At 32.5% G+C, this 21,274-nt stretch overlaps 2 protein-coding genes and 1 pseudogene across 2 annotated transcripts; all 3 read left to right on the top strand.

Moving 5' to 3' along the window:
• The first annotated feature begins 2,307 nt into the window (after positions 1–2,307).
• Positions 2,308–4,650, top strand: LOC129903097 (cytochrome P450 81Q32-like). The gene is made up of 2 exons (XM_055978586.1): positions 2,308–3,326; positions 3,959–4,650. The coding sequence occupies exons 1-2, from the start codon at positions 2,409–2,411 to the stop codon at positions 4,580–4,582; spliced, it is 1,542 nt and encodes a 513-aa protein (XP_055834561.1). The 5' UTR covers positions 2,308–2,408; the 3' UTR covers positions 4,583–4,650.
• Positions 4,651–6,857: 2,207 nt separating this feature from the next.
• LOC129904173 (cytochrome P450 81Q32-like) lies at positions 6,858–8,446 on the top strand (annotated as a pseudogene).
• Positions 8,447–12,324: 3,878 nt separating this feature from the next.
• LOC129902463 (secreted RxLR effector protein 161-like) lies at positions 12,325–16,372 on the top strand. The gene is made up of 3 exons (XM_055977704.1): positions 12,325–12,711; positions 16,173–16,228; positions 16,303–16,372. Exons 1-3 carry the CDS (start codon positions 12,325–12,327, stop codon positions 16,370–16,372), a joined length of 513 nt encoding a protein of 170 aa, XP_055833679.1.
• Positions 16,373–21,274: the final 4,902 nt, after the last annotated feature.

A 21,274-nucleotide genomic window follows, 5' to 3' on the forward strand; every position in this document is an offset into this window, starting at 1 on the left:
AAATAAAAATAAAAATAAAATAAGATGCAATGCAAAATTTACAAGACAAGAACAATAACTATAGCAAAGTACTGCAATAATCAAAGGCAATAGCAACACAACTATAAAGGCAAGCCTAGACCTACGACCACCCTAAACCGACACACGTTAAGACACCATTTTATCCCTACTAGCCTTCTATCCTAATCTGTTCCTTATGCTCTCCTATTAATTTAATTTAGTAGACTTTTTTGCCTTCCTTTTATTTGACATGATCACATGATCGACATATAATTTGAGAATTATTATAACCTTAGTCCTTGATTCGCAGGAGGATTTATTCAATCACATAGTTTGGACTCCTAGATTATGGCGCCGTTGGGACTTTCTATTTGATTGTATCGAAAGGCCGAATGAATTGAAATTTCCCTATTGGTCTAGGTTATTTCGGGGCTCTAATTGAGGCCTAAGGTAAAGCAGTAACTTTATTAAACATACTAACAATGACTTTTGAGGAATTATTGATTCAAAACTCTTAACCAATGTATCGCTCGGCCAACTAACTTATCAATATGATCAAAACATATCATATGTATACACTATACAGATATGTATATTATATATATACTAATGTATATTTGGTATAAATCATACAATATATATATATATATATATTTTTTTTTTTTTTTTTTTTTTACATATTTTATAAATCAAATGATCGAATAGTTTGAGATCCATAATTATCTCATTAGCCAAAAAGGGCAGATGTGGGTGGGTGGGGAAAAGAAAAGAAAAAGAAGTTGACTTTCTGTTTAATTGCTATGCATGCGTATTAACAAATTTGACATTTATTACTAGTGACTAGAGATGTTAGGGGTCCCCACCATGTTATCTCAAGCTAAAATCTATTTAGGACTTTTTTTTCCCAATCACGTAAGGTGCATGCTTCCTTCAAATAAATTAAGTAGAAAACAAATGGAAGAAAAGAGAAATAAAATAATAAATACAGGAAAAGGACAAGTGAGTTTGTTTTTCAACTATACTAGATTTCTGCAGTACCATATTAAATACATTAGGTTCCTATATATCAACCAGTAACAATACACAAACAAACAATCAACCTTGAAATAAAATAATAAATACAGGAAAAGAAGAAAACGTAAGCTGTAGCATATATATGCCATTACAACGTTGAAATCAAGATGCATATGCAAGTGGACTGCCATCACCTAACTGTCAATGAAGCCGATGAAAACTATGAAAAATCGAGATGTAAATTACAATTGGAAAAAAAATTAGGTGATTTTTTCCCTTTTGGAAATCAATAATTTCATTACGAATGTTTCCATTATCGTTCAATCGACCACCCTTCACGGCTCTAGGTACATGATTTAGGTGAGCTTCAGAAGAAGAAAAAAAAATTCCTATGCTTATTCTTCTACTTCCCGCTTCATGGCTTATTATGTTGTAAATTGCCGAAAAATTCTATTTGTTTTTTGGTTGATTTCAAACTAAAAAATGAATAAAAAGGTATCATCAGTAAAACTTCAAGCCAAATCCCATATTGGGACTGTCAAGATAAAAATGTCTGAAATTTGGGACTGATAGACTAAACATCAGACAAAAATGTATGTAGTTTGGGACCGTTAAGCCAAACATCAGAACAAAATTGCAATATCGTTTTTAAACAATCTTTAAACATGGACAATGCCAACTAAATAATTGTCTGAAGTGTTTTAAGATTTTTAGGCCAAACATCATATGTTATATGTGGCTGAAATGCATGCAAATATACCACAATATTTCGGGCATATGTGGCTGAAGTTCAGTTATTCCAACAAACATTCAACTTCAATTGTATATATCTAAAATTGTTCTCAAAATGGATAAACTTGCAAAAAAAATAAAATAAATTAAACTTTGCCTACAACTTAAATGATGATCCCAAAATCGGATATTTGTACAGTTCAGCACACAAGCTGTACATAGTGTAAACTAATCTTAAGAAAGAAAATATTAGATGCAAGTAGAGGCCATTGCTCCAACAAAATCCTATGTTGTCTAGCCTTGACAAATGAACCTAAATTAGAGTACATCCAGAAAAAGTGCGTCTTGCATTCGTCATCAATCATTCATTGCCTAAATAAATTCAAAAGTCCTCTTTATTGAATGTTTACTTTGCTAGTATTTAATTCCTCCTCCTTTGTTTACAAGGATAACTTTTCTATAAAAAATAAATTTCTACAACTAACCTACATTATTAGGGATTAAACAAATACCTATAGCCTGCAAGATACTTCTTGTTCAATTTAGACTACAAAACCAAGATTTAATAATACTTATTTATTCTGGTCTAAGCTGTATAGATCATAATACAAGCTAATAAATCTAGATAATTATCAGACATAATACTACAATTCTGATCATCCATGGACAGTCTTTATTTGTATTTCCCAGTTGTGTTCTTTGTTCTTTATATCATCAGTCATCATTTTCTTCACAAGCTACAAAATCTTCCCCCTAGCCCATTTCCAGCACTCCCTTTCATTGGCCATCTCTACTTATTGGGTAAACCTTTCCATAGAGCTTTATTCAAAGTCTCGAATCGTTATGGTTCAGTAGTGTTTCTTCAATTTGGCTCTCGTCCTGTCCTCCTTGTTTCATCACCTTCAGCAGCGGAAGAATGCTTTACTAAAAATGACATCATCTTTGCCAATCGTCCTGATTTTCTCAGTGGGAAGTATTTCGGGTATAATTTTACTAGCCTTGCCTGGTCCCCTTATGGAGAGCACTGGAGAAATCTTCGAAGAATTTCCTCTCTTGAAGTTTTATCTTCCTATAGAATTCAGACACTATCAAGCATCCGTTCTGATGAAATAAACTACCTGATTCGTAGACTCTTTCGAGTCTCCATAGAGAGTTCGGAAAAAATTGTGGAGATGAAATCATCTCTTTTTAACTTCACGTTCAATGTGATATCAAGAATGATTGCAGGGAAAAGATACTATGGAGAGAAAGTAGAGAACTCGAAAGAAGCTAAGCTATTCCAGGATATATCAAAGGATACAATAACTACAATCCCAAAGGCTAATATTTTGGATTTCTTGCCATTTATGAGATGGTTTGGTTTGCATAGTGTTGAGGAGAAGATGATGGAACTACAGAAGAAGAGAGATAACTTTATGCAGAAGGAAATAGACGAGCATCGTAGATTAAAGACCAATGGTTCTTTTTCTTCAACAGAGGTTGTGGCAGGGAAGAAGAAAACAATCATGGAAGTCTTGATAGATTTACAGAAAACAGACCCCAAATACTACACAGATGAAACAATTAGAAACCTAATGTTGGTAAGACTATCAGACATGATCTATATGTTTTTGTTTTTATTTTTGTACATGAAGATCCACTCAGAAGATTATTTTCATTGTTTTCTTTGCTTGCGTTATCTTGAGTTAATACTGCGTTAAGATTCAAATGGAACTTAACACAAATTCGTATACTGCTGGTGTTTCTTAATAAAAAGACATGCTTAGATGAATCTAAATGCTTTTTTACCAAGATTGATATTTACTCTGTTTCAATTTGTTTGTATCACTTTTCTTTTTAGTTTGTTTCAAAAAAAATGTCTTTTTCCTAATATGACAATTCTTTAGTTTCAACTTACTACATGACATATTTAAGACCACAAGTCCACAACATTCAAAAGTTTTTTTTACTTTCTTCAACTCTACGTCAAGTCAAACTAAGACAAACAAATTAAAATGGAGAGAGTACATAGTATAGGCAGGTGATATTGACTATTTTAATTCTACTTATATGTGCCTTACCCTACCTTGGATATAGATCTTGAAATGAAAGCTAATTTAGTACTTTCGAAATCATTGACCGGGACCCTGTTGAGTGTCTTTGTTTATGTCTATATCTACTGTTCCTTTAAATGTTGTTAACTAGTTTATACACTGTTTTCTTATGCATGCAGGTCCTACTCCAAGCTGGATCAGATACTTCATCTGTAACACTAGAATGGGCATTTTCACACTTGCTTGACAATCCAGAAATTTTAAAGACGGCACAGACTGAAATTGACAATCAGGTTGGACAAGACCGCCTAATTGATGAATCCGATTTGTCTCAACTTCCTTACATTCGATGCATCATCAATGAGACATTGCGGATGCATCCAGCAGCCCCTTTACTTGTGCCTCACTTTTCATCAGAAGAGTGCAAGGTTGCAGGCTATCGAGTTCCACGTGGAACAGTTCTATTAGTGAATGCCTGGGGAATACATCATGACCCTAAGGTATGGGAGGAGCCAGAAAAATTCAACCCTGATAGATTTATAGGCTTTGAAGGTGTCAAAGAGGGCTGCAAGTTTATCCCGTTTGGATCAGGAAGGAGGGGTTGCCCTGGTGAGAACCTAGCAATTCATGTCATTGGATTGGCACTAGGCTCACTTCTTCAATGCTTTGAGTGGGATAAACCCAATAGGGAGATCATTGATATGAGCGAAGGGACTGGATTCACACTTTCACCAAAGGTTCAGCCGCTACTGGCAAAATGTTCTCCACGACCACACATGGTTAAACTTCTTTCTGAAATCTGATCCTAACCAAGATTCTAATAATGTACGCCATTATACTTCCACATGAATAACTAAGCATTTTTCAGATCCAATTTTCTTATTCTATTATTTAGCGATGAAACCTTATAATAACAAGTACGAAAAACAAAGAGGAATCGTTCAGGGAAGAAGAAGAAATCATTTTTTGAAGTAAGAATATAGCAAAGCACAAGGAACATCATATAGCATAAGTTCTATAATGCTAACTATAGTACTGCAGAGGATTCAGCTGTTAACAGAGCATATTGATTCTTAGAGCTTGCATTATCACCCAAACTTTCATCAAACAGATAGTATGCATGTACAACACTAACAACTAGTATCAGATTATCAAAAATAGCAAGCGTCTCCAATATCAAAGGCCCATTATCAGACGGCAATCCATGACTGAAACTTTGAATAGTAGATTTTAGTTTAGAGAGTTCGATATCTCGTATTGTCACTCAACTAAGAGTTATTATCTCATAAAGTTATTTGTTTATTGAAAAACATTGGAAGTGTGACTTAATGAATTTCAAGTAAAATTCATTAAATTTCATCAATATAACTCATAAGACTCCACTTAGTGGGATTTCACTGGGTATGTTGTTGTTTGTTGTTGTTGAACATAACTCATTGTTAGTAAACTGTATTGAAAATATTAAAACAGTAACAACAACTAAAAGTAATAAAACACAGAATCTGGAAAATTAATACAAGAACAAAATCGAGCCCACTGACTGCACAGTGTGTCCTTAAGAAAATTATTCCCCTCAAAGTACCCGAGGTTTTGGAATCTTTCCTCCCAGGATAGAACGATTTACTCACCAAAGTAGAGGTACTGCAATTTTTTGGTGTCTGCGAACCACTTGAAGGCTGTATATCACACGAATTTAGGAAGTGCAGAAAGAAGAAGAAGAAGATGTTGTTTCAGAATTTTCGTATCGAACATTCTGAGGATTAAGAGACATATATAGACTGTTTGCACCTTTTAAGAAAAGGCACCTGTTGGGAAAAGATTTGTCTGTTGAAAAAAGTTTTGCAACTTTTCGGACAAGGTTGCAACCTTTCAAAAATCTGTTGGAAAAACGGAGGGAAATAATTTTGAATTAATCCGGGAAAGAAACGGGTCGCGGGTCGCGATTATCAATCATATCAATTGACCGAATCCGTAGCCGTAGCCGAAGCCGAAGCCGAGCGACGACGATGACGGCGCGAGGGGAGACCCTCTTCTTGACCCTTTAGCAACATGAAGGAGTCCTTCTACTTTTAAGTAGGAGACTTTTCATTTCCATCGCCTATGTGGTACCAAAGCTTATTTAATAAAACAAGAGAGAACATATCATTTTCCTCTCCACTTCTTTTTCCATCAATTTCCCATTCAAACTATCAATTAAACCCAACACTCATAAGACACACAAATTCATTGAGGTCAAGAAGGTATAATCACTTGAACACACTCATATATGGACAAAATCTGAAAATGAAAATGTGTAATGCAAGTGAAATTGAACTTACTTTGATCAGAAAGTGAAGGCCTTGTTCAAATTACTATTGTTGATTTGGCGATTGAGCAAAACGAGGAGATATTCTATGCTGACGGCAGTTTTGTGCTCTGAGTTTGCAACATTTTGGATCTATTGTTTATCGGTTACAAGAATTGACTCGTTTTAGTCAAAATTTGGGCATTTACAAGAAATGCTTGCGAATAGACCTGAATACTTCGGTCATATGTGGCTGAAGTTCAGTCATACCAACAGACATTCAACTTCAATTGTGTATATCTAAAATTGTTCTCAAAATGGATAAACTTGCAAAAAAGAAATTGAACATCACCTATGACTTAAATAGTGGTCCCAAAATTGGGTATTTAAACACTACAGCACAAGCTGTGTAAACTAACCTTGAGAAAGAACATATTAGATGCAAGTAGAGGCCATTGCTCCAAAAAATTCCTATGTTGTCAAGACTGGACCATATGAACCTAAATTAGAGTACATCCAGAAATATTGCGTTTTGCCATTCGTCATCAATCATTCATTGCATAAATAAATTCAAAGGTTCTCTTTAGTGGATGTTTACTTTGTTAGTATTTAATTCCTTCATGTTTGTTTACAAGGATAACTTTTCTATAAACAATAAATTTCTACAACTAACCTACATTATTAGGGATTAAACAAATACCAAGCCTGCAGAGATTTCTTGTTGATCAATTTAGACTGCAAAACCAAGATTTGATAATAAGACTTATTTATTCTTGTCTAAGTTGCAAAGTTCTTAATACAAGCTAATAAAACTAGATAATTATCGGACATAATACTGTAATTCTGATCATCCATGGAAAGTCTTTATTTGTATTTCCCATTTCTGTTCTTTGTTCTTAATATCATGAGCCATCATTTTCTTCACAAGCTACAAAATCTTCCCCCTAGCCCATTTCCAGTACTCCCTTTCATTGGCCATCTCTACTTATTGGGAAAACCTTTACATAGAGCTTTATTCAAAGTCTCGAATCGTTATGGTTCAGTAGTGTTTCTTCAATTTGGCTCACGTCCTGTCCTCCTTGTTTCATCACCTTCAGCAGCGGAAGAATGCTTTACTAAAAATGACATCATATTTGCCAATCGTCCTGATTTTCTCAGTGGTAAGTATTTCGGGTACAATTTCACTAGCCTCGCTTGGTCTTCTTATGGAGAGCACTGGAGAAATCTTCGAAGAATTTCCACTCTTGAAGTTTTATCTTCCTATAGAATTCAGACACTATCAAGCATCCGTTCTGATGAAATAAACTACCTGATTCGTAGACTTTTTAGAGTCTCCATAGAGAGTTCGGAAAAAATTGTGGAGATGAAATCATCTCTTTTTAACTTCACATTCAACGTGATATCAAGAAAGATTGCAGGAAAAAGATACTATGGAGAGAACTCGAAAGAAGCTATGCTATTCTAGGACATATCAAGGGATACAATAAACACTATTCCAAAGGCTAATATTTTGGATTTCTTGCCATTTATGAGGTGGTTTGGATTGCATAGTGTTGAGGAAAAGATGATGGAACTACAGAAGAAGAGAGATAACTTTATGCGAAAGGAAATAGATGAGCATCGTCGATTAAAGACCAGTGGTTTTTTACATTCAGCAGTGGTTGTTGCAGGGAAGAAGAAAACTATCATGGAAGTCTTGTTAGATTTACAAAAAACAGACCCCAAATACTACACAGATGAAACAATTAGAAACCTAATGTTGGTAAGACCATCAGACATCTATAGTTTTATTTTTTATTCTTGTACATGAAGATTATTTTCATTGTTTTCTTTGCTGGTGTTATCTTGAGTTAATACTATGTTAAGCTTCAGGGAGCTCGACACAAATTGGCACACTGCTGGTGTTTCTTGATAAATAGATATGCCTAGATGAATATAAATGCTTCTCAACCAATCTTGGCCCCTTTAGGCTTTACTTGTGCCTCACGTTTCATCAGAAGAGTGCAAGGTTGCAGGCTATCGAGTTCCGCATGGAAAAGTTCTGATAATAAATGTATGGGGGATACATCATGACCCTAAGGTATGGGAGGAGCCAGAAAAGTTCAATCCTGATAGATTTATCAGCTTTGAAGGTGTCAAAGAAGGCTGCAAGTTTATTCCGTTTGGATCAGGAAGGAGGGGTTGCCCTGGTGAGAACCTAGCAATTCATGTCATTGGATTGGCACTAGGCTCACTTCTTCAATGCTTTGAATGGGATAAGCCCAACAGGGAGATCATCGATATGAGTGAAGGCATTGGATTCCCAATTTCACCAAAGGTTCAGCCGCTATTGCCAAAATGTTCTCTGCGACCACACATGGTTAAACTTCTTTCTGAAATCTGAGATTCTATTAAAGTACGCCATTATAATTCCACATGAATAAATAAGTATTTTTAAGATCCAATTTTCTTATTCTATCATTTAGCGACGAAACCTTAGTATCACAATTACGTAATCGGGGGGGGGGGGGGAGAGCAAATCATTTTTTGAAGCAAGAATATAGCAAAGCATAAGGAACATGTTGTGATATGAAGATGTTATTAAGAGTTAGTTAGAGTGTGAGGGTAGCATGGTCAGTTGTGGTGGCTAGTTATAACAACTTGGAACAACCTTCAGTTAGTTAGTTAGAAAGAATTAGTTAATAACTAAGAAGGAAGAGCTATATATACAACATATCTTCTCTTGTACAAGTTAACTCATTCAATCAATGAAGGATGAAGAATAGTTTTCTCTTCTTCTTCATTTTACTGTTTCTGTTTTCTGCATTTACTTTCATGGTATCAGAGCTATCACAGTGATTACTGTGAAAAGCAATTTGATTAAAGATTCATCGATTCAGTTATACTCCAAAAAAAAATTGATTAGCAGATCAAAGAGGTTGAATCTGCCTTCAACAACAGAGAAGTTGCTTCTGCGATTGATCTGTGAAGATCCAACAATGGCAATTGAAGATGTAGCAGGGGAGATGCCTAACAATGGACAAGTTACTGGTTCGTCATCTCTAAATTGCAATTCTATATCGGGCCAAGGTATCGACTATAATCACCATCTTTTTCTTAGTCCTACTGATGTAAGTGGAGTTAGTCTTATCTCTTTTCAATTGCTTGGAATTGAGAACTGTACCTTGTGGAATCTATCGATTAAACTAACCTTATTAGGAAGAAATAAGTTTGGATTAGTTGATGGTTCATGCAGGAAAGAGTTGTATGGTGAAGAACTATGAGGACAATAGGAAAGAGTGAATGCAATTATTCTAACTTCGTTGATGAATTAAGTTTCTAAGAGTTTATTGAGTGGTATTGCATTTGCATCTAGTGCACTAGATGTTTGGAATGACTTGAAAGAGAGATTTGATAAGATATATGGATCTCGAACCTATAGTCTACACAAAGATATTGCATATCTGCAGCAGGGTACAACTTCAGTTTCTGCTTATTACACCAGGCTCAAAACCTTGTGGGATAAGTTTAAAGTTTTGGTTTCATCTCCTTGTTGTAACTGTGAAAATTCCAAAAACTTTGTAGCTCAATAAACAGAAGATCTATCAGTTCTTAATGGGCTTAAATGAGTCATATAAACAACCTAGGAGTTAAATTCTAATGATTGATCATTTGCCAACTATCAATCATGCATATGCCTTGATAGTAGGAGATGAAAGTCAGAGGGCTATTGTCACTAGCTCTAACAGTCTAGGAATGACTATTGTGAGTAATAGTATTAGGTTGAACTCAGGAAGTATGGATCCTCTTGCTATGTACTCAAAGATTGGTAGCAGTTCAGGAGTATCTTAAAGGTTCAAAAGGAACTCTATATTGGTGTGTGACTTTTGTAAATGCAAAGGACATAGTAAGAAATTCTGTTAGAAGATAGTAGGATATCCTCCAGATTTTAAATCTAAAAAGAAAATTTCTAATGGAAACTCAACCTACAATGCAAATGACACCAGCTATCATAGTCCAACTCAGTCTGGGCAAGCTAACTTTTCTTATGGCATGAACACTAATGTTCCTGTACCTGAAGGTAAAGGTAAACATGCTCATCATACTTATAGTGCTGGGAATGCAGTTGAGATAGCTGAGGTATTCAGAAACAAGCAGGTGAGTCAAGCTGAAAGGGAAGTGAAACAACTACTTCAGGGATGTACATTCTCAAAGGAGCAATATGATCATATTCTTAAGATGCTTAATCAAAAGATAGAATCCTCTGCAAATATAGAAGGTAAAGCTTTATTTGTATCTGAAAACAGTGAGGTTTGGATTATAGATACTGGAGCAACAAATCATATGGTATCTACACTGGATATGTTGGCCAAAAATTCTGTAACAAAACCTGACATTCCCAAAGATGTATTCTTACCAAATGGTGGTACTACTCAAGTCATTCATATTGATTCTTGTAACTTGTCAGCTGGAAGTGTCATTACAAATATATTTCATTCACATATTTCAAGTATAACTTGATGTCTCTAAGCAAGATCACAAAGGAACTAGGATGCTTAGTTTCCTTCTTCCTTGATTTTTATATTTTCCAGGAGCTTTACAGTGGAAAGGTGAAGGAAGTTGATAAAGAAGAAGGTGGCCTATATCTGCTATTGAAAATGTTGATTTACAAGGCTGATTGTGATGAAGAGAAGTCTGCAGTAGCTGTTAATCAAGTACAGTCAGTTAAAGAACAAGATATGAAATTGTGGCATCAAAGATTAGGCCATGTGTCTTCTATAATACTCACTAGGATATTTTCTATGAACAAACAAAGCATGTGTAAGGTTTCTCAGTGCTTAGTCTGTCCTTATACTAAACAGACAAGACTTGTATTTCCTTCTAGTAGTATCAAAAGTTGTGAATGCTTTGATTTGATACATGTTAATTTGTGGGGTCCTTATAATACTCCTACTTTTGATGGCAACAAATACTTCCTTATAGTTGTAGATGATTTTTCAAGAATGACTTGGTTGTTTTGCTGAAAAATAAGTCTGATGTGTGTGTCTCTCTTAAAGTATATCTTTAATATGTCAAAACTCAATTTGAAAGGTCTATTAAGGTAATTAGGTCTGATAATGGTACATAATTTGCCAATTCAGTGTGTGACACTATGTTCAATGAGTTGGGAATCATTCATCAAAGAACTTGTCCATACACTCCATAGTAGAATGAAGTGGCAGAGAGAAAACATAGACATTTGCTTGAGGTGACAAGAGCACTAAGATTTCAGGCTAAAATTCCTTTGAAGTTTTGGGGTCATTATGTACTTGCAGCAGCCTACCTCATTAATAGGTTACCTAGTAGTGTACTTCATTATCAAACTCATTATGAAAGACTTTATGGTTCCAAGCCTGTTCTGGCTTACTTAAGAACCATTGGATGTTTTTGCTTTGCCACAAATCTTACTGAGCATAATAAAATGATGCCCAAATCCACATCAACAGTCCATATGGGCTACTCAGAGGTGCAGAAGGGTTATGTTTTGTTTGATTTATCTACTAGATAATTTTTTATAAGTAGAGATGTTATATTCAAAGAGAACATGTTCCCTTTCTCTTAGTTCCACAATTCTAAGCCACAACCAGTGTTTACAGACACAGTGCCAGGCTCAGAGGTACTATTTTCAGAATTTACTTAATCAGTTTCTGAGTCTAGCATTCCTGCTCAAGTACCAACTGTATCACTGGATCCTACATTAGTTGAACCTACAGGTATTGAACTGGAGCATAACTGGATTGAAGATGATTATGAGCCTACTCCTTCAGTTGTTGAAGCATTAGTTCCCACTACTCAAGAAAGGTCAAGTCCACCTCCTATCATGAGGTCTAGCAGGACAAATCATACTCCTACTTGGTTGAAAGACTTTGTGTCTCTTAACATTAATAAGGAAGTTCAATATCCAATGGAAAATACATGAGCTATGCACACTTATCTTCTGCTTATCAGTGTTATATTGCAGCAACTTCCATCATAAAGAACCTACCACCTATGCAAAGGCTATGAAGGACAAAAGATGGGTAGATGCTATGCAAGCTGAAATTCAAGCCCTTGAAAACAACAAGACATGGGAGGTTACTGAGCTGCCATAAGGTAAGAAACCTATTGGTTGTAGATGGATCTATAAGGTTTAAGTATAAGTCAACAGGAGAAATAGAGAGATTCAAGACCAGGTTGGTTGCTAAAGGCTATAGTCAACAAGAAGGCATAGATTATAAGGAAACATTTTCCCCTGTGGTTAAGATGGTTACGGTGAGATCTATAGTGGCACTTGCAGCATCTAGGAAATGGCATATTCATCAGATGGATGTGTTTAAGAAATATGACGAGCAAATAAACAGAACCAAAAAAGTCTCAGATGATCCTTTGGTAGATCAAACAATGTATCAAAGGTTGATAGGAAAGCTATTATATCTACAAATAACAAGACCTGATATAGCCTTTAGTACTCAAACATTGATTCAGTTCTTACAGCAGCCTAAGAAGTCTCATATGGATGCTGCATTAAGAATAGTCAGATACCTAAAAAGACAACCTGGACAAGGGTTGTTACTATCAAGTGGTGTAGATAATTTGCTGACTGTATTTTGTGATGTCGACTGGGCTTCATGTCCACTTACCAAAAGATCTGTAACAGGTTACATGATAAATCTTGGTAATTCCATGATGTCTTGGAAAGCAAAAAAATAGACCACTGTGTCAAGGAGTTCAGCAGAGGTTGAATATAGAAGTGTTGCCTCGACTGTATCTGAATTAGTATGGCTTCTAGGGATGTTAAAATAAGTTGATGGTGAAATACAAGTGCCAGTTCAAGTGTATTGTGATAGCAAGGCTGCTAACCAGATTGCAGCAAATCTAGTGTTCCATGAGAGGACCAAACACATAGAAATAGATTGTCATTTTATAAGAGAAAGAAGACAACAAGAGCTAATCAAAGTGAACTATCTTTCTACTATAGAACAACCGATTGACATACTAACAAAAGGGTTGTCTAGACCACAACATGAACATCTTTTATCCAAGCTAGGAGTTTTAAACATTTTTGCACTTCCTAGCTTGAAGGGGAGTGTTGTGATATGATAATGTTATTAAGAGTTAGTTAGAGTGTGAGGGTAGAATGGTCAGTTATGGAAGTTAGTTATAACAACTTGTAACAATCTTTAGTTAATTAGTTAGAAAGAATTAGTTACTAACTAAGAAGGAAGAGTTATATATACAACATATCTTCCCTTGTACAAGTTAACTCATTCAATCAATGAAGGATGAAAGTTTTCTAAGAATAGTTTTTCTCTTCTTCTTCATTTTACTGTTTCTGTTTTCTGCATTTACCTTCAGAACACCATATAGCATAAGTTCCATGATGGTTACTATAGTACTGCAAAGGATTCAGTTGTCAACAGAGCATATTGATTCTTAGAACTCGTATTATCACCTGAACTTTCATCAAACAGATAATATGCATTTATAACATTTCTTAACATCCAATTTTGACCATCCACAATGCAAAGTAGCTATCGAGTTTCTTTAAATTTTGAACATTTTGAAAATAATTGACTTTTATAAAAAACAAAAATATTTTCATGTTATTCTTAACTATTTTTATCTTTTTATAAATTTTATTATAATATACATATTTCTATATAACTATATCTTTGATTACTATTTATGTGGTTATTCAAAAATTATCTCAAAACATTTTATTTTTTACTAAATACAATGTTAGTTAGGTTAGTTTAATTATAATTTGTATTTTTAAAATTTTTAGTTTTTTTTAAAAAAAACATTCTCCCACATCTAAAATTGATGAAGAATTTGAGATTTTTGGAGCTTATATAAAGGCTCATATTCTTATTAACAAGAGGGAAGAAGTGAGAGGTTTTTAGCCACTCCAAAGTTAGAAATTTTCTTAACTTGGCTAGGATTTTGGACTCTTGTCCCCAGCCTAAAAGTTGTGAAAATTTATAGCTTTCAATCTATATTTTTCTTCAAGGAAAATAGGAGATTGAAATCAAAATTTAGGCTAAGAATAATGTTCTTATAACAGCGAACCCACGAAGGTTCGAGTCTAAATTTTTAATTTTTCTTTTAGTGGATTGGAGTTCCATCAAGCTCTTAGGTGGTGGTGAAGTTATCTTCCACTTGTCATCTTCCGTCTCGCTGCCCGAGAAGAGATAAAAAAATAAGTTTTATTTTATTTAATTATTTCATGTTTTATATTTAGTTGATTCGTAGTCTTTTTTTTAGTTAGCATGTATTAAGAATAATGAGATTAATGATAGAAATTTCTTATATTTAGCATATGTTAGGATTAATTAGCTATCATGTGTTAGGATTATTTCATGAAAGCTCTTAGTTTTATTCATTATTTTTTCAAGTAGTTTTCTTTGACAATATAGATTTTCATGTTTTCAATTTCTTCTTTTATTATGATTTAGATAACAAAAATATACTTTAAGTTGTTATTTAATTAAAACTTTCATGGCCTAATTGATTTAATTCTTTCTTTAAAATTTGAGCTAGAATAACATATATATTAAATCCGTGTTCTTTAATTACTTGAATATATTTTTTCTTTCCTTTCCTTTGTCTACATATATGCATGTTGTTGGTCACTTTTAGGATGTCCATCAATTTAATAACTTAAAATATCATGATATATTCCTTGATTTAGCTTAAAATGAGTAAATGCTTATGTAATTTTATTTTGGTTAATGTGATATCAATTCGAGTCTATCTTTGGACTCTATCCTTGCATATCATTGAGTTTTGAGTCTCTCATTATCTTGCTCGAATTGCTGAAAAGTTGATACATAAAAGGAAGCTAATATACATGATTTGAATATTGATATTCGGTTGTATACATGGAATAAAGGTGGAAAACAGTGTCGTATACACTGATATATAGTATCTATACAGTCTGATATGCAAGAAAATAATATTTTATACACTGATATACAGTGTATATACAATATGATATACAGTAATATATAGCAAATACAGAAAACAAACGGGTGGTATACAGTGTGTATATAGTTCGATATACAGAAATAATAATGCACTGTATATACAGTCCGATATATAGTGTATATACAGCCGTGATATATAGTGGAATTGTGCTTAATGTCCAAAACGCAGATGACCCAACAGCTTAGTCCAGGAGTACAGAAACTAAGTGTCGAGCCATATTTTCATGTGTTATTTATTGTTTATTTATATTGATTCGGGTTGTAATAATTTTTTACTTATGTTATTTATGTTTGCTTAGATATTAATTTTAATTTGTTTTAACTTAATTAGATTCCCCCAAAGATAAACCAATTCATGTTAATTTACTTTTTAAATAATTTTCTACCTTTACTTAGTCATTTGATAAACTTTTACTTTTTTTTATATACAAGTATATTATTTTCAATGTTTAAGTTTGATCATTTTTTTTCTAAAAAATAATTCTAAAGTCTTCGTTTCCTTTTAAATTAATATTTTTAAAAGTTAGTCAAATAATTTTTCAAATCGTCGGATAACCTCGCATTAGCGGCTACTTTGAATGCTTACCACCTTCTCAAAGTGGAAATAAGAACCTCGTACTTTTTTCTCTGAATTTTTAAGACTTAAATCTGTTAGGGTCTTTTAAATTAAGTTTTCTTAATTTCTTTAAAAAATTAAGTGGCGACTCTTCTTTTTCTAAACTTGATTTTTTCTCTATAAAATTAATTTTAAACCGTCTTTTTCCGACATAACAACATTAACAACTAGTATCAGATTACCAATAAATAGCAAAGGCCCATTATCATACGGCAATCCATGACTGAAACGTTGAACAGTCTTATTTTAGTTGAGAATTTGGTTTCTCATAGGGTCACTCCACAAATAATTATTATTATGTGACAAAGTTAAATTTATATTTTGAAAAACATTGGAAATGTGACTTTTTGAATTTCAATTAAAATTCATTAAATTTCATCAACATAACTCATAAGACTCACAAATTCATTGAGGTCAAGAAGGTGTAAACACTCGAACACACACATATATGGACAGAATCCGAAAATGGAGATGTAAAATGCAAGTGAAATTGAACTTACTTTGATCAGAAAGTGAAGGCCTTCATATTCCTGTTGTTGGATATGGTGATTGAGCAAAACGGCAGGTTTGTGCTTCTGAGTTTGCAAGATTTTGGATCTATTACCACTGATGTGAATGGCTCTGCTCCTTGAACCGCAGGAAGCAGAGGTTTGGTTCGAGTTGGGTACAGAGAGCGTTTTCGAATGGACTTACGCGAATTCGGATATAGTCAAATTTCAATGCTGTGGAAACAAAAACATTTTGGATCTATTGTTTATGGGTTGCAAGAATTGACTCATTTTAGTAAAAAATTTTGAGCATTTGCATAAATTAGTCTCATTAGGCTTTTCATTCAAGCCATTCAATTTTCCATATTCTCTATTACTTTCCCATTGTTATGGAATTGTGATTTATTAAGATCAAGTTTTGGATTATTTTTTTTGCGTGTTATCATATTTTGGATTTTTTTCGCGGGTTAAATAATTAACTCGTTTATTCTAAATCAATATGATTTTGTAAGATTTAATTTCATTCAACTAATAGAATTTAGTCAACTAAAATTATCTTTTAATCAAATCAAAGATCATCTGGATAAGTGTTCTTGGAACAGTCAGTCTAGTCATGAAACCTACGCATATGATTTTGTTTCTCAACAAAAAATCTTGAATTTAAGATTTAAGTCAAAACTATTCTCTTAAACGAAAATAAATTTGCACAAATTACCTTTTTTAATGCCACACTTTAACTAAGCGAAAGACAAAATTTAAAATGTTGCCTAACAAAACGTAATTTCATAAAAGATCAGATTGGACAGGATCAAAAATTCATGATGGACAAGGAGAATAACAAAGCCGGGCCGGCCATATTATAACAAGCGGTGTAAAAAACTTTGAATGATCTAATGGTGCTGCGTTAAGATGCCACCATTTCATTTTGATGGTTAAAATAGAACCATCTGCTCATCAATCTTGGATAAATATGTGTATGTGGGGACAAAAGAGTGTTCCCCTTGCTAAAAATGGTATGACCAAGTTAGACAAATGGCACCAACGACACCATTTTATTTCTCAGTCTGAGCAAGGTTGCAATGGTCTTATTACCTGACACCAATCAACCTCGAGTTTAACCTCAAATTTCAGACACGTGGCAATACTTAAATAATATCCTCAGCTTTTTACCCTACCCTTGCATGGAAGGGAAAATGAGATATCATGTTCTCTTGTAAACATGACATCATTCTCGAGCTATGATAATACCAATAATTCATAATCTTTTTATTTATTATAATATATTTAGCGAATGTCTCTTTTGTAAGTGGGGCCCACTTAAAGTGGATAGCTTGCCCACTTGTTTTTTTTCTCTCATGGTTGGCTATAAAATGTCATGCTTTGGAATTGAAAATATACACACAGATACATACGTTTCTCTCATCTTCTTTTCCTCTTTCTTTCTCTTATTTTCTTCTTTTAAAATTGCTAAGTTAGTTTATTTTATAATACGTTATCAGCACAAGCCTCCATCGCTTTGAACTATATTTTTAAGAAGGCAACAAAAGGGGTAAGAATTTTATTTTCTTAAAATGTCTTATATTTCTAAACTTGAATTTTTTGCTCTTGACATATCTGGAAAAGGCTACTCATCATGGCACTAGATGCCGAAATACATCTACAATCGATGGGTCTGGCAGACACCATCAAAGATGACAATTCGACATCTAGTCAAGACCGTGCCAAAGTCATGATATTTCTCTATCACCATCTTGACAAGAGATTAAAATTACAGTACCTTACATTAAATGATCCTCTTAAAGTGTCAAAATGACACAGCGGGACCCTACATAAGGTGTCTAAAGTGAACATCGTCCAGTTAAAATGTTTAAGTGAAATTTGATGCCAACTTTAAGGGGCTATCGATGGATTTGGCCAAATAGCTATGTTCTATGTCCTTTTGCGTGGCACTAATGTATTGTTGGAAAAAAGAACTAATCAAAATTTAGAAGGAGTGCAATCATTCTAAATGAGAAAATGATCTTAAGGTTTATTGGTTGATTTAATTTGTTAATTCCTAATTAACCTAACACATAATTAGCAACAATATATGTTAGAACTTGATTTGATTGAAGATAACTTTCTTATAAAAAAATCAATGATAATAACTAACAAATGGTGTGGTGACAACTTAATACATTAATTAATATAAAGCTTAATTAAGATAAAGTATGCATTACCTTATAGATGTCCTTATCCTTCTTTCCTTTTCCTATTACTATCATACTTTTCCCTTAGAGCGAAATACACATCTACCCCTAAGGAATGTGGATAGACATATATGTTCTATTCATCTTTAATTAGATATTTAGAGTTTGCATTTTGGAAACAATTTTTTTTGATAGAATGTATTTTTTTTTATCGAGTCTTACATGATGTAAATCTGAACCGATTAGAAGAGATAAAAAATCAAAAGAAAAGATGTACGTATACTTTGGTTGCTGTCATGACATGATGGGTCTGTTTGAACAATTTATTCGAAAAGCCTTTGGAGAATTTCTTTTAGGAAGCATTTTGAAAAAAATATTTTTTACAAAGATAAGACTGGTTCCTAATTGATATTGTTTTAAACTTACTGTGAATATTCTAAACGAGTTCTATTAAAAGGTGCCTCAAAATAACATTCCTCTTTAGATAGAACGAAAGAATCCGAACCTCTTCTTTTATTTTTGTTTTTGTTTTTTTCGTGAAAAAGCACAAAACAAACTTCGCCACTATTAAAATATTGGTACTTCACGATTATATTTTCTTTTTTACTAGTGATTAATTTGATATATTTCACTTGAATTGATGACCTATCAAAGATAATTTCTTTAGCAAAGTAAAAATATGGCTGCACAAAGACGACTTATAATTTGAAGGCAATGAGCACCACTAAAGATATATGTACGTCAGTCGAAGCAATGTGACGTGCCTCGTCTGAAAACTTTATTAAATACTCAAAACTAATGAGTAATGCTAAATGGCCCAAAAAATTTGGCCAAGAAGATAGAAAGACAAATACTAACCTTTTGCCTCCAAAATAAAGTTACTATTTTCAAAATTCTAAAAGTAAGTGCAATGAAAAAATTTATGCTAAATGAGTCAACTATCATTAGTTGTATGAGGGGATTATTTCACTTCATCTTCTTCTTCTCTTTTTTTTTTACGAAACTTTGAAATTAATTTTATTATATATAAATCATATTTCTTTAAGATATTTTTGGATATTGTTGTCATATAATTTTGAATTTATCACATAATTTATTTTATTATTATTCTATAAAAGTCATCTAACTCTAAAAATTATCATGTAATTTGATTTATTTATTTTAAATCAAAAAGTCATTCAATTTTAAAATATATCACACGAAAGTCTTTTTTAAAAAAAATTATCACTTGAAAGTCTTTCAATTTTGACCAATTTAACTAGAAAGTAAATTTCACTTGAATTTTAATATTTTGTATTAAAAAATATGACATGACACTAAAAAATATGCTAATTACATTCAGGATGATTTTAGAAATATCTCTCATTAAAAAAAGGCTCACATGTACCTCTACAATTACATAATAGTTCAAATATAGATCTTTTGACTAACGAATGTGAAAAAAATAATTTTTAATTTATTTATTTTAATTTTTTATTAAATAAAATTCATGCATGGATATATTTGATCCTTTCGCAAATTTCAAGGGTATATTTGATACTTCTCACATGTAATTTTTTTTTACTTTTTAAATTTAAGTAACACTTAATTTGGGTCTTAAATATCTCTCTTATGTATCTATTTGTTTATCATTATTTGAGTTTGTTGTTCTTATTTCATTTATTGCTTTCATTATTTAGTGTGAAAATATGAGAAATAAAAAAAATTAATGAAATATTATTATTATCATCATCATCATCAGCATCATCATCATCATCATCATCATCATCATCATCGTTGTTGTTATTATTATTATCATCATCATCCTGCATCTCATGAGTGTGTGGTGTGTAGAGGTTGTGTGTGTATATTAAATGTAAACGTATATTGTTAATCAAAAAATGGGAATATTATTTATATAATAGTATTAGGGTGGTGTGTCTCAATGGAAATTGCTTACATAATTAATAATTGTTACATATTTGTGGTATAGTTTGTCGATTAGGGGGGAAGAAAAGAATGATATTGATAAGATATTTTTCTTATACAAAAATAGATATTGAGAAAATACTTAATTTTGATTTATTATATTATGAGCTTTGACTCGTTGAGAAGTTAACGACATATAATTTATATTACTTTATAATATAGGTGTGAATGTTGAGGAATTTAGGGTCCGCCGATAAGTTGATTGGTTTGTCTTTCTCCTTCAACTTCCTTTATTATTTTATCCATATTATTTTTTATTTTTTATATATATGTTATGTATTTATAAAAATAGTACTAAAAATCAATTTAAAATATTAAATATGGTGACCTGTTTGCCTCCTTCAACTTCCTCTATTATTTTATCCATATTAATTTATTTGTTTATATATATATATATGTTATGTATTTATAAAAATAGTTCTAAAAATCAACTTAAAATATTAAAAATATGGTAATCTGTTTGCTCTTCTTCTTCAACTTCCTCTATTATTTTATCTATTTTAATTTATTTATCTTATTTTTCCTTTTATATGATATGTATTTATAAAAAAAAGTATTAAAATGTCCAAAAGAAAACCAGTTTATACTGTGAATAACCATTTGGGCCATTTTGGCCAAATTCTTTTGTTCTAAAGGATTTTTCCAAAACTAATACCCCGAGGGTCGTTTGATGTGATGGATAAAAGAGGTTAATTTCAGAATAATTTTTAAGTGTCTTTTAATTCCTCGTTTGGTTGCAAATGATGAATAATTTATTTCAGGATTAATAATTAGTATTGGGATAAGTTATCCGTTCCTGGGGATGGAATAGTAATCTCACAATAACTTATCTTGAGATAAGGTATATTAAATAACTAAAAATTAAATAACTAAAATATCCTCTTAAATTCTCTTTTATATACCACTTTTTACATTAATGTATATTAACATAATTTTTAACAATATTTATAATAACATTCACAAACT

The sequence above is a fragment of the Solanum dulcamara genome, chromosome 9 (assembly GCF_947179165.1).
Source record: "Solanum dulcamara chromosome 9, daSolDulc1.2, whole genome shotgun sequence".
Taxonomy (NCBI): Eukaryota; Viridiplantae; Streptophyta; class Magnoliopsida; order Solanales; family Solanaceae; genus Solanum; species Solanum dulcamara.

Coding starts and splice junctions, on each gene's coding strand:
- LOC129903097 (XM_055978586.1), top strand. CDS start 2,409: ATGGACAGTCTTTATTTGTATTTCCCAGTTGTGTTCTTTGTTCTTTAT. Junction 3,327..3,958: donor CAATTAGAAACCTAATGTTG/GTAAGACTATCA, acceptor TTATGCATGCAG/GTCCTACTCCAAGCTGGATC.
- LOC129902463 (XM_055977704.1), top strand. CDS start 12,325: ATGGTTACGGTGAGATCTATAGTGGCACTTGCAGCATCTAGGAAATGG. Junction 12,712..16,172: donor GTCCACTTACCAAAAGATCT/GTAACAGGTTAC, acceptor TACTTTGATCAG/AAAGTGAAGGCCTTCATATT. Junction 16,229..16,302: donor GTGATTGAGCAAAACGGCAG/GTTTGTGCTTCT, acceptor CTTGAACCGCAG/GAAGCAGAGGTTTGGTTCGA.